The sequence below is a fragment of the Zonotrichia albicollis genome, chromosome 17 (assembly GCF_047830755.1).
Source record: "Zonotrichia albicollis isolate bZonAlb1 chromosome 17, bZonAlb1.hap1, whole genome shotgun sequence".
In the NCBI taxonomy this organism is placed as follows: domain Eukaryota; kingdom Metazoa; phylum Chordata; class Aves; order Passeriformes; family Passerellidae; genus Zonotrichia; species Zonotrichia albicollis.
The window spans coordinates 14,990,460-15,002,967 of NC_133835.1; the positions used below are offsets into that span (position 1 = coordinate 14,990,460).

The 12,508-nt window shown below is 53.9% G+C and overlaps 1 protein-coding gene across 4 annotated transcripts in view; it reads left to right on the forward strand.

Annotated features, from left to right (window-relative positions):
* RIPOR3 (RIPOR family member 3) overlaps window positions 1–12,508 on the forward strand; it is a 39,113-nt gene that overhangs the window by 19,353 nt on the left and 7,252 nt on the right. For 2 of the 4 annotated variants that reach the window (XM_074553379.1, XM_074553380.1), the window contains exons 3-13: window positions 796–942; window positions 3,109–3,187; window positions 3,538–3,561; window positions 3,692–3,745; window positions 4,457–4,606; window positions 5,054–5,117; window positions 5,533–5,576; window positions 6,033–6,158; window positions 6,710–6,855; window positions 11,057–11,186; window positions 11,785–12,375. In XM_074553379.1, coding sequence (XP_074409480.1) covers window positions 796–942; window positions 3,109–3,187; window positions 3,538–3,561; window positions 3,692–3,745; window positions 4,457–4,606; window positions 5,054–5,117; window positions 5,533–5,576; window positions 6,033–6,158; window positions 6,710–6,855; window positions 11,057–11,186; window positions 11,785–12,375 — 1,555 coding nt within the window. Of the gene's footprint in view, window positions 1–795; window positions 943–3,108; window positions 3,188–3,537; window positions 3,562–3,691; window positions 3,746–4,456; window positions 4,607–5,053; window positions 5,118–5,532; window positions 5,577–6,032; window positions 6,159–6,709; window positions 6,856–11,056; window positions 11,187–11,784; window positions 12,376–12,508 lie in introns of those variants that run through there. The other 2 variants (XM_074553382.1, XM_074553381.1) reach the window with 2 other exon arrangements.

Here is a 12,508-nt window from a genome sequence, read left to right on the forward strand (position 1 = left end):
ATAGCCCAGACTTAGGGGAGGATTTAGAGAGAGGGAAGCCAGACAGGAATTATTTGCAGAGAGCTCATTTTCTGCTTTAAAGGTGTTTCTAACTGATGGTTCAAGGTGTTCCAACTCCTTAGAGTGGCACAAAAAAGTCTGTAATAAAAAAGTGGGGGACTTCTGGTAGAAACAATATTGAATTTTGATTTTGCAGTTGCCATTAAAAGTAATTAGCTGAGGTGTCAGATGCTGAAAAAAACCCTTGATAGCTATATCTTGTGTGCAGTCTGGGCCTGGCTTTGGGAAGCTGAGAGTGCTCTGAGCCATGGTTTGGATGGATGGAGAGTGCAGGGCAGGAAGCAGCAGCTCCTGCAGGATCCTTAGGGGAGATGTGCCCCAGACCTCGAGCAGCCTCAGGTTTGTTTCCTGGCTCGCAGGGTGGGTCAGGGGGCTGCACTGCTCAGCAGGGCTGCCCTGGGGTGAGCCAGGCTGTGCCCTGCCCTGCCCTGCCCTGCTGGGCACACACAGAGCTGCCTCTGGGGTTTCTGCTCCTGCCAGGTGCTCCCATGTGCCCAGGCACGTGCAGGTTCTGAGAGTGTTTGGGACTGTAGAGCTGCCCCTGAACCGTGTGCCTCAGCATCTCTGGGCTCTGCACCTCCCCTGATTTCCTTCTCCTCCTGCCAGGTGCTCTCAGGTGCTCAGGCACGTGCAGGTTTTGAGTGAGAGTGTTTGGGATGGTAGAGCTGCCCCTGAACTGAGTGCCTCAGCATCTCTGGGCTCTGCACCTCCCCTGATTTCCTTCTCCCCCCACAGCAAGTCCCTGAGCAGGAGCTCCGTGAGGTCCAGGATGTCCCTGAAGCCCCCCAAGGCCTACAACTCCCTGCAGAAGGGGGCGCTCATCTGGGACCCAAAGCCACTGCAGGTGAAGAAAATTTTTGAAGCTTTGAAGAAAGGACTTAAGTAAGGACTTTTTCAATTTTGTGATTTGCCCTCCCTGCTGAAGTGTGTGTGGCTCTGTGCTCTGTCCCCTCGGGCACCCCTGTGGTCGCTGCCCCGCTCCTGGGGCCCTTGGACATGGATTTAATTCCCCCTCGGTCCCTGGCAAGGCCAGGGCTCTGTGCTGTGTTAGCTCCTGGTTATAATGGGCACAGTGACACTGCCCATCCCCTGGGAGCAGCTGAGGGGGGCACGGTGGGCACGGGACAGCCAGACCTGGGATGTGATGGCACAAAGCTCCTGCAAGGGAACTGTGGGCAGTCTGCTTTAGCTCAAAAAGCTGATTTAAAACCCAGTCTGGAAGTGAGGGTGTGCCCTGCAAAGGCAGAGTGGGGAGGGAGGCTGGCTCACCAAGCACTTCTGTTCTCCTGGTGCTAATTGCTGAGATAATTACAGAGTCAGCTCTTCTAGGAGGGTCTTTTGGTTTTTTATTTCTTCTTCTCCCTCTTTTAATAGAATTAAACTCTGAAGTTCAAAATAACTGTGATCTCTGGGTGCCTCGTAAGGCAAAGGTCTAAGCAGGTTCACCTGCAAACTTCAGCTTTTTGATTCCCCAGAATGTTCTGGGTCGGTTACCACAGGAACTTCACGTACAGCCTGCAGCTGCTATCAGAAGATAAAACACCTTTCCCTGCTTTGTGAGCCCTGGCGCTCCTGGCAGCCCCTGCAGTGTGGTGCTGCTGTCCTCCACATTCTGCTACTGCGCTCATTCTGGCCATGCTTTGTTTTCTTAAGCAGAGAACATCAAATGCATGTAGTAACACTTTATAAAGTCAGATGTGTCACGTTTTGGGTCCAATAAAAGGCTATGAAGTCTTCCCTCTAAAAATACCCACCAATGTCTTATAGAGGACTTAGATTTAAAAGAAACAAGGAAACCAAATGTTTTTGCAGAGCTGAGAATTTATCTGAGCGTGGGGAGGAGAGGCTGTAAAGTGGGTCAGGATGTGTTCCCAGTCCTGCAGCGAGTGCCACGTGCTCAGTGCTGCCAGCATGACTGGTGACTAATTGACTGGAGGAACCTACAGAAAACAACTGGATCAAATAGCAGAGCAGGGGCCAAGCTTTAAGCAAATGCAGGCTGAGTCCATTCGGTGCTGGAGGGGCTGGAGCTTTCAGTACAGAACATATTTTACGTGCCTGCTTCTTTATAGCTCTAGAAAATACCTCTTTATTCTGTTAACCAGCTGGCTGCCATTCCAGCAAGCTGCTGATTCTAACATGCTAAAGCTAAAAGTGATGAAGCTTTTCTGAAAGGTGAGTTTGTGCCTTTGTGCCTCCAGCCTTGGCTCCTGCCCTGGGCTGTTCTGGGCAGGTGTTGGGAGCTCCAGCTGATGGCTGAGGTGTGGGATGTCCTGGGGGACCTAGATTTGGAACAGGGAGAAAGCGAAATGCATCAAAGCCAGTGTGAGGAAGTGGAGCTGTCTAAAATGAAGTTATTTGGACTGTTCAGAGACTGTGTCTAAGAATGCAGTGTTCACCAGGTGATTCTGGTCCCTTTTAAGCACTGGAGGAAAAAGTTACCCAAGTCTGCTCTGCATTAAAAGCAGAGTTGGAGGAGTCCCAGCTGAAAAGGTTTCAGGCCCTGTGGAGAGTCCAAAGGCACAACCTTGCATGCAAGCAGCTCTGCAGAGGCCAGCTGGCACCCAGGGCTTCACACCTTGCAAAATGCACCTCATCCTGGAAAGGGGATTAAGGAATTGCCTTAACACAGCCCTCAGCTCTGTTTGCTGGAGCCCTGGGCAGCATCTGCCCCCTCACCTGGGCAGGGTTTGTGAGCTGGGCCTGGAGGGCTCCATGTGGAGAGGCTCTGCCCCTGAGCTGGGGCTGCCTGGGGGCTCCTCCTCATCCTCCTCAGGCACTGCCAGCAGGTGAACCTTTCTGCTCAGGAACCTGTGAGCAATGAACCTTTCTGCTCAGGAACCTGTCAGCAGGTGAACCTTTCTGCTGTCTCACAGGGAAGGGTCAGGCAGGAGCAGTCAGGGAAAGCTGAGAGGGACACTTGTGATTTGTGAGTGTGCTAGAATTTGGTTTTCTCCTCCTCCATCCTGTGTAATGTCCTGCTGCAGCAGCTCCCCAAAGAATCCCTGATGAATGCCCAGGGTCTGACGTGGCTTCCTCTCTCCCCAGTGAATACCTGGAGGCACACCAGGCTGAGCTGGATTGTCTCTCTGGGCGGCACAAAGACACAAAAAGGAACTCTAGATTGGTAAGGTGCTTTCAATGTTAAATACTGAAATAAAAGGCACAGGAGTAGGTGCCTTCTCCCAGCTGGGAGTCCCAGGGCTGTCCAGTTAAAATACTGAGGTGGGATCCTCAAAGCAGCACAATCAGAAGTGTCCCAGCTGTGAGAATTTACCTTGAAATTTCTGATTTTCAGTACCCAGCAGTGCCCTTCAGGTCATGTTTCTTTCCTGTGTCTGCTCCCTGATCAGTGCTTGTAATGTTAATTTAATGTCAATTAGGATGCTCCTAGTGACTCTAGCAGTGCCTATGAGAGTCTCAGCAGTGGCACAAATCCAGTGCTCTCCTGCTCAGCCTGTGCCATTTCTCTTTCAGGCCTTCTACTACGACCTGGACAAGGTAAGGCTGTTGGGGATGGCATGGAATGCTGTAAATAGAGGAGAAACTGGTGATTTTCTGTGTGCTGTGTTACCCAATGTCTCATTTGGGAAATAATTTCTTACATCTCTTTCTCTGCCCTCCTGAAAAGCAAATCCGCTCTGTGGAGAGATACATCAGGAAACTGGAGTTTCACATCAGCAAGGTGAGGGTTTATAGAGTGTGCTGTAGGGCTCCCACTGCTTTGTAAGGGATTTATCCACGTGGAAAACACTCTGATTGTGGTTCAGCTTAAGGGGAGAGTGCTGGGGGCTTGCTGAGAGCTGTAGCCACTCTTTTTACAGCAGGAGGGGACTTTTATTTATTTATTTATTTTCCTGAATGGCTCTATTCAGGCTGAATGTTGGGCACGGCCCAACCTGAGTTTTCCTGTGAAACCAGTGTGTGCTTTCTGCCAGTTTGTTCAGCAAATGCTGCTCTGGGAAGCCTGGCATGTTCTGCCCCTTCCCACGGGGCAGCTCTGTGTGTGCAGCCTGCCAGGGCCTGCCCTGTGGCACAGCAGCACTGCAGGGCTGCCAGGCTGTGCCCGGGGACCCGGGCTCTGCTCTGGGATTCCTGGGAGCACAGGGTTACTCCAATTCTTGTCTTCTGCTCTGGAAAAAGCAGGGCTGGTTGTGTTCTGTAAAGAGCACAGATATTGAGGAGCAAACTGCAAATGCAGGAGCTGCAGCATCCTGCAAAGCTCTGACAGAGGGTTTGGGGCTGGTGGTTGGGTTTGGGTTGGAGTTGGTTGTTGGCAGAGCTCTGACAGAAGAATTGCGGTTGGTTGTTGGCTTTTTTGCCATAAACACTGCTGAAGTTCCTTCCCAAAGCCATGCCAGGGTAACTCCAGTGCCTTCTGTCCCCTGTCCCAAAGGTAGAGGAGCTCTATGAAGCTTACTGCATCCAGTGCAGGCTGCGGGACGGCGCCACCAACATGAAGCAGGCCTTCTCGCTGTCCCCTGCCACCAAAGCCTCCAGGGAGAGCCTGGTGGAGCTCTACAGGAACGTGCAGGAGTGCACAGAGGTAGGAGATCCTTCCCACCCACAGCCAGGACCTGCCTGCTCCTCCACAGACCCGTGCTGGGGCTGCTGCTGCCTTTGGTTAATGGCAGGGGTTAAAATACATTGTAGGAAAAATACATTGCACATTGTGTGAAAGCCCCTTGGTGCTGGGGTCTCTTATGGCTTCCATGGAAGTGTGGGATGGGGATTGAAGGAATAAGCTGGGCTAGTTTTACAAAACCATTAATGGAGGGTAGCTGACAGTGCTGAGCTCAGGGAGTTCCACTCTTCTGTGGAAGATTTTCTGTTGTACAAATCCATTCACTTTACTTTTATCTGCCTTTACTGGTGAAAATGTTTGTGTGTCCTTTGAAGAAAAACAAACAGAAAATAAGATATTTAGAAGCAATAGCCTGTGTGGGGCAGCAGCTGCCCTGCAGAGCTGGTGACTGTGCAGCCTCTCTTGCAGGACATGTGCTTCATCGAGGGGGCTCTGGAGGTGCACCTGGGGGAGTTCCATGTCAAGATGAAAGGTGGGGTCCCTTCTCCTTTCCTCTTTCACTGATTTGGGATTGCACTGATTTATTGCTTGTGGTTTCTGGGGAGCAGTCTGACCCCCTGAGAAACCTTGGACAGGATTGTGGTTTTGCTCCAGTGCCATCGAACACACCTGCCATGGTGTCTTATATTGGAATACAGAGCTGACAAGCTTTCTGTTTCAGCCCAGTTAAATGCTGTAGTATCTTATATTTGACTACAAAGCTGACATCTTTCTTTTTCAGTTCATTAAATGCTGTCCTTTTAAGAGTGTGCTGGGCTGGTGGTGCAGCTCCTGCACAGGGCTGGGGACAAGAGGGGCTGTTCCCCAGAGGGTCACTTGGATTATTGCAGAGCTGCTGGGGGCTTTGAAAAGCTCTGCAAACTCTGGCATTCTCCTTCTCTTTGCAGGGCTGGTGGGCTTTGCTCGACTCTGCCCAGGAGACCAGTACGAGGTGCAGTATGCAGCTTTTGTGCGTTTTGTGCTTTTCCCTGCAGGGAGAGGCAGGGGCAGGGCTGGGAGGGGTGGAAGGAGAGCAGGAGCAGGCTGTGACAGGCCAGGCTCTGCTGTCAGGAGGGCAGAGCACTGGCACACTCACTGTGCCCTGGGCAGGCACAGAGGGGCTGGGTGTGATCTGGGTGCTTTGGGAGGCTTTAAGTGGTGTGATCTGGGTGCTATGGGAGGCTTTAAATGATGCCAGGGCTTGGCCTCAGAGCTGCCCTGAGCTTGGCACGATGTGAGTGCAGCCTGGGCTCTGCCCCAGTGCCTTTGGTGCTTTTCAGGGTTAAACCTGCTGCCCCATTCCTGGCTCCATTTTCTGCCCTGTGCAGTGGGCAAGGGATGGCTTTGCTCCTGGGGGATGAAGGGATGCTCTGGGATGTCCTGATCCTCTTTCCACTCTGGTTTCCAGGTGTTTGTGAGACTGGGGCGCCAGAAATGGAGGCTCAGAGGCAAAATTGAGACTGATGACAGCCAGACATGGGATGAGGAAGAGAAGATTTTTATCCCAAATCTGCACGAAAAGTTTGAAATCAAGGTGTGGTGTATAATGGTTGGATTGGAAGCTGTGGGCTATCGGGTCTTCTGCTACTTCCCTCCTAGGCTACCAAGGGCTTCTCAACATTCTTAGATAGTTTTCTTTTACTAACTATGCAAAACTGGCAGTTATTCCACGCTGAAGGGCCATTAATTCTGATTTTCCTTTGGCACTAGCACCTATATCAGTCCATCTGCTTTCCCATGCTCTGGGATATGTGGTTGTGTTCAGGGATTTTTGTTCACTGATGAAAGTCACTGACAAATGTCCTCCTCACCTCCTGCTCTTTCCACTCAGAGCTCCATGGTAAAAAGAGCAGGTTTGAGGCCAGGAAAAGCTGCACAGCTCCTGTCAGTGTCCCTTGTGGGGACAGTGGCTCTCAGCTTTGGCACAGGGCTGTGCCAGGTGGGTTTGCTGTGGGGACAGTGGCTCAGGGCTGTGCCAGGTGGGTTGCAGTGGCCCAAGCAGGTGTACCTGGGCTGCTCTCCTCGCCATGCCGTGGTTCAGGGCTGCCTGCTGAGCTGGAGCTGCCTGTGTTTGTGTCCCTGCAGGTGACAGAGCTGCGGGGCCTGGCCACCATCCTGGTGGGGGTGGTGACGTGTGACAGCAGCAGCTTCTTCAGCCCCAAGCCCCAGGCCATCGTGGTGGACATCACGGAGCTGGGCACCATCAAGCTGCGCCTGGAGGTGCTCTGGAAGTGAGTACAGCCCCGGGAGCAGCAATCCCACCCTGGGGAGCCGGGCAGGGCTCCAGGGGTGTCCCTGCATTCAGCACCGTGCTCCCCTTTGTGTCTGAGCTCCTGCCCCTCACAGCCAGCCTGGAGCTGCTCCTGTGAGCTCCCAGCTCCTCCTTTGTGTCACCCCAGCTGTGGCCTGACCCAGCTCTCCTGGCAGGGTTTTGCCTGCCCCTGTTTATGATGCTTTTCCCTCCCAAGATCTGGCAGTATATGGGGTTCATAGTCCGGAAGGAATCACTTCTGCTCTCTTCCTGTGACCCCAGCAGTGGCACTGACAGGTAGATTCCTTCATTCACACTGCTGGATGTGCCCCCTTCCTGTCCAGAACTCCAGAATTCACCATGCACACAAGCTGTCCTTACAAAGGACTGGATGGGAGAATCCCCTCCTGTTCTGGGCTGTGGCACAGCTCCTCCCAACCTGGATCTCCTCAGCACATTGAATTTGGGGCAGAACTCAGCCCAGAGCTCCCATCCAGTGCTGCAGTGCCCAGCTCAGGGTGCAGCTTGGGGCTGGCAGGAGCAGTCCCTGGGATGTGGGGCAGCCTCCCACAGCCCTGGGGCTGGAGCAGCTGAGCTGGGAGGGCTGCTGGCACTCAATGTCCCTGGGAGTTAATTAATTGTCCCTGGGAGCTAATTAATTGTCCTTGGGACTTAATCCCCTGGCACCTCTCCGAGCCTGAGAGCCCGGCTCTGTCTCTGCTGTGTCTGATCTGTGGATGTGCTGGGGTCCCACCAAGTGCCTTCTCCAGAGCAGAGCTGGCCTCTCCTCTCTGCCAGTCTGTCTGCTGGGCTGTTTACAGAAGAGAGAGGCTGTGTGTGATAACTCAGGGTGTTTCTGTTTCAGAGATAGAGCACTCATAACAACAGCTGCTTTTCCCTCTGATTTAAGAATAACTAAACAAATCCATCTGATTTGCCCAAAGTTCCCTGAGAGGCAATTTTTCAGTCTAGACCTGCTTTGTGAGGGATCCAAATGTAGATCTCTCTTCTGCTTCTAAATGTACATTTTCTTTAAATAGGCCTCTGGTCTTCTGGGCCCAAACAAAAGTGCCTTCAGCTCCTTTATAGATGGTGCCATGAGGAGTGTGAATGAGCCTGGGCCCTTGCAGAACGCCTTTGTTGGCCAGTTTGGCAAAAGGCTTTGGGTTTTTTGCCAACCCAAACAGCAGTCTGAGCTCTGTGTCTCACATGCAGGATAAAGAGAGCTGTATTCTCCTTTCAGAGCCCCAGCAGTGCCCTGCTCTGGGATCCAGGGCACCCTGGTGGCTCTGCCCTGAGCAGGGCTGGCTCACAGGGGCTCCTGGAGCAGGGGACAAAAACTAAAGGGAGAGTAAAGAGGAAGGTCTGGCTTTGATTTTGGGATGGATACCCACTGCCAGTGCTGCTCTCACAGATGCACACTTAGGTGGGGAGGCAGTTCCTCCTGCAGGACCTCCAGGCAGTGATCCACTGGAGCATCTCTGCCCTCATTGGTGCTCAGGGTAACCTGGAGATGGTTCTTGTCAGGCTGGGAAGGGTGGGTGAGACCCAGCAGCCCCTCCTTGCTGAATGCCAGGGGCATTTCCCCAGGGATCAATGGGGGAAAGAAAAATCTCATTATTAGCAGCAAGTTCAGTGCACTTGACTGGAATTGGCCTTTTTGGGGTGTTAATGTAAGCCTGGGTTCAGGCTGAGCAGTGGCATTCAGGCAGGGAATGCTATCCACACTTCTGCTCTGGGGGCATTGAATCCATGGAGTGGCTGAGCAGGAGGGAATGATTGGGGCACAGAATGGGGACGGCCAAGATGATCAGACTTGTGGGTCACTGTAGATTTTTTTTTTTCTTATAGAGTTTTTCAGTCCTGCAAAGCTGTTGCTGGATAATCCTGTGCAGGCATGTGGATGTTGGCTGGGAAATGTGGACAGGAAATGTGGAGCCACTCTCTCTCTCAGCCCAGCCACAGCCACCCCCACCCCCATCAAAGTCCTCGCTCTGCAATTTAAGGTTAAACAACGGCATTCCTGCATAGTTTCTACCTATGCAGAGGTTTTGTGTCAATGATTTCAGGAAGTGACTAAACAAACTGAGGAAGAGCCAGTGACCATTAAAGACAATAGTCTGCTTGCAGAGTCTGCAGTGTGACAGCTCCCAGCCCTGGGCTGCCTCAGAGTGCAGCCTGGGTCTGGGGAGAGCCCAGTCCCTCTGCCTGGCCCTGGAACATCCCTGCTGGCCCTGTGTGTCACAGGGCTGGCACAGAGGGAGCCATGGAGCTGTCCCCGTGAGAGGGTTTGTTTGCTGAGGAATTGTGAAGGGATGGTGGATCGTCCCCAGGGAGCCCAGAGATAAGAGAAGCCCCAGAGCAGAGCCCATTCCTGCTGTCCATCCCTCTGCTCTCAGTCCCTCCTGCAGGAGCAGGGGCTGCTGCTGGTCTGGAGCCAGCTGAGGGACTGCATTTTGCTGGAGGCTTTTAGGAATTGTCAAAGGGGCAGAGCAGATTTTGTTTGTTCTCATTCCTCTCCTAGAAGTGTCATTTTGCATTACCGCATCACTGTATTAAAAGCTGAAAATGAAGAATGTGAGGAATGGATCCCTGTGACTTTTGTTAAGAATGCCATGGGTAGGAGTAATTTGCTTTCATTAGTAAACACAGCAGGCTTTGGCTAAAAGGCTCTTGCTGTCAGAAACCCAATTTATTTCTGCCCATGAGTCAGTGCAGATGCTGTTCCTGAGCTCTGGGAGCGGGGTGATGGAGCCCAGCTGGGGGACAGTGCCTGGGTGACACTGCCTGGATGGAGCCTGGCTTGGGGACAGTGCCTGGGTGACACTGTCTGGATGGAGCCTGGCTTGGGGACACTGCCCTGGATGGGCTTGGGGACAGTGCCTGGGTGACACTGCCTGGATGGAGCCCGGCTCGGGGACAGTGCCTGGCCCAGCTTGGGGACAGTGCCTGGGTGACACTGTCTGGATGGAGCCTGGCTTGGGGACAGTGCCTGGGTGACACTGTCTGGATGGAGCCTGGCTTGGGGACACTGCCCTGGATGGGCTTGGGGACAGTGCCTGGGTGACACTGCCTGGATGGAGCCTGACTTGGGGACAGTGCCTGGCCCAGCCTGGGGACACAGCCTGGGAGCTGCAGGCACTTGCTGTGCTCAGGGAGCAGTGCTGCCCTGCAGGATGCTCTGTCCCCGTGCAGCTTGAGGAGCCAGACAGGGCTGGCACTCTGCTTTCAGCTTCTGCTAGAGAGCAGACATTCATTTCCCTGCAGTTTATTAGTCCTCGTTATCACTTGTGTGCCCTGCAATGAACAGCTGAATTCAGCTGATTTCATCCTGCTCTTTGGTTGTTATACTCAGTCACTGAGGCTGCAGGTTTGCTGCAAACAGTTCACTGCTTTCAAAACGCCAGTACTCAAGTGGGAAAGCAGATTTTCTTTTGGTGCCACAAGGCATCTCAGTGGACAACAAAAAGTAACACATATAGAAACCAAACTTTACTCAACTTGAAATAGGTTTTCTGTCTCCTGGTTGGCTGAGCTGCATTGCAGGGGATCATTCATGTGAGTTTCCTTGGACTGCTTTGGGAAGGAGCTGAGAAAGCAATGGCTGAGGTGCAGTAGGTAATTAGGAATTAATTTGGAGCAGCCCTAGACAAACCCTGCAGATTGCTCTGGGGCTGTGAGTGGCTCATCCTTGCCTGTGTGAAGCACAGACCCTGCCAAGCAGCACTGCACAGGTCTCTGCCAGCCCAGGAATTGCTTATTAATAGCTGCAGGATAACGAGGGCTTTTATTGTTTTTTCCAGGTGGTGTGTGCTCTCAGGAGGGAGGCTGGCAGCTCTCCCTTATTCCATGTGCTGAGTTTCCTTCCCCTGTGGCTCTGTGGCTGTCACTGCCCAGCCCTGGTGTCAGGAGGGCAGAGCTCTCCTGCTTTGGGCCCTCTGGGCTCCTCTTCCAAAGGCTCTGCCTTGGATTCCTGTCAAAAGGGTGTTGAGAAATCTGTGTACAAACCACAGCCCTTTTGCCTGTGCCTTTCTCTGCTGGAGCAATCAAAGGTTCTGGCTAGAGAGGCAGTTTCTGTTTCATTTTATTCTGTGTGTTGCTGACTGAACATCCCTGTTCAAATCCTACCAACACCTCTGTGCTCGCTCTCACTGACACTCAGGCCTTTGTTTCTGCTGCAGCCCCTTTGACACAGAGAACCTGTTTCTGTCCCCTGGAAGCACTGCCAAGTTTTCTGTGGGCAGCAGGAAGAGCTCCTTGTACAATTGGACCCCCCCAAACACCCCCAGCTTCAGAGAGAGGTATTACCTGGTGAGTGCATGGGGAGAGCAAAGGGCTCAGCACAGACCTGGGGCTTTGGGCTGGATCAGACTGTCCAGGGGCACACAGAGCAAAGGGCTCAGCACAGACCTGGGGTTTGGCTTTGGGCTGTCCAGGGGCACACAGAGCAAAGGGCTCAGCACAGACCTGGGGCTTTGGGCTGGATCAGACTGTCCAGGGGCACACAGGGCAAAGGGCTCAGCACAGACCTGGGGTTTGGCTTTGGGCTGTCCAGGAACACAGAGCAAAAGGCAGAGCACAGACCTGGGGCTTTGGGCTGGATCAGACTGTCCAGGAGCACACTCAGAAATGTGAAAACAGCACTCTGCCACCTTTGCAGTTTATCTTGGGGCTTTGTTAAATTTTTATTTCACCCTCTATTCTTTGGAGCTCTATTTTAGATCCTGTAAAACAGTTTGGAAAGCCCTCACCAGGCCTGTGCTCAGCAGCTGGGGTGGCAGGGGTGGGCTGTCCGCTGCAGTAGGTGTGCTGGGAATGCAGCTGGGCGCCAGGAGAGCAGAGTCCCCTCTCCCAGGTGGGACCTCGGGCTTTGCAGCATCTCCAGGCTCACCTGGGCACCTCCTTGCAGTCTCTTTTGCAGCAGAGGCAGAGCCCGGGGGATGGCGGGGAGGAAGCCCAGCCTCCCAGCATCCTGAGCTACTTGGCTGCCTGTGATTTCGATGTCCCTGGGAGGAACAAGCCCCACAACCCCGCGGAGACCAGCGAGGGGGACTCGTTCAGCTCTGAGGATCAGAAGGGGGCGGAATCCAGAAGCACAACCCCAGCCCTGGACCACAGGATGTTGCCGCTGGTGATTATCCAAGAGGCCGGAGCAGAAGAGCTGCAGCATCCCCTCCCGGACCACAGCACTCTGGACATCCTGAAGAAGACCCCGTGCGGGGATGGATTCCCCAGGAGCCCCTCCGCTTTCCCTCCCCGTCACAAGGGCAGGGCGGATTCCTTCGGCCCGGCCCGGGGCCGCCTGGCAGAGCAGGAGAACCTCAGCCAGAGGAGCTGGAACGCTGCGAGCGACGGCCGAGCGGAGGGGCGTGCGAGGGGCATGGACAGGAGCCTGCAGGAGCTGCTGGCCCTGCTGCGGTGGCGGGAGGAGGAGGAGGAGGGCCGGGCACAGCTGGACAGGCTGCAGGGACAGGTGTGCGCCCTGCGGGACCGCCTCAAGGTACGGCCGGCGGGGCTGGGTGAGACCCGGTGCGCTCGGGGCACTGCGGCACCGGAGGGACCGGGGAGCGACCGGGGCTGCGGCACCGGGCACGGAGCGGGCGGGAGGGACCGGGGGAGCAAAGGGGAGACCG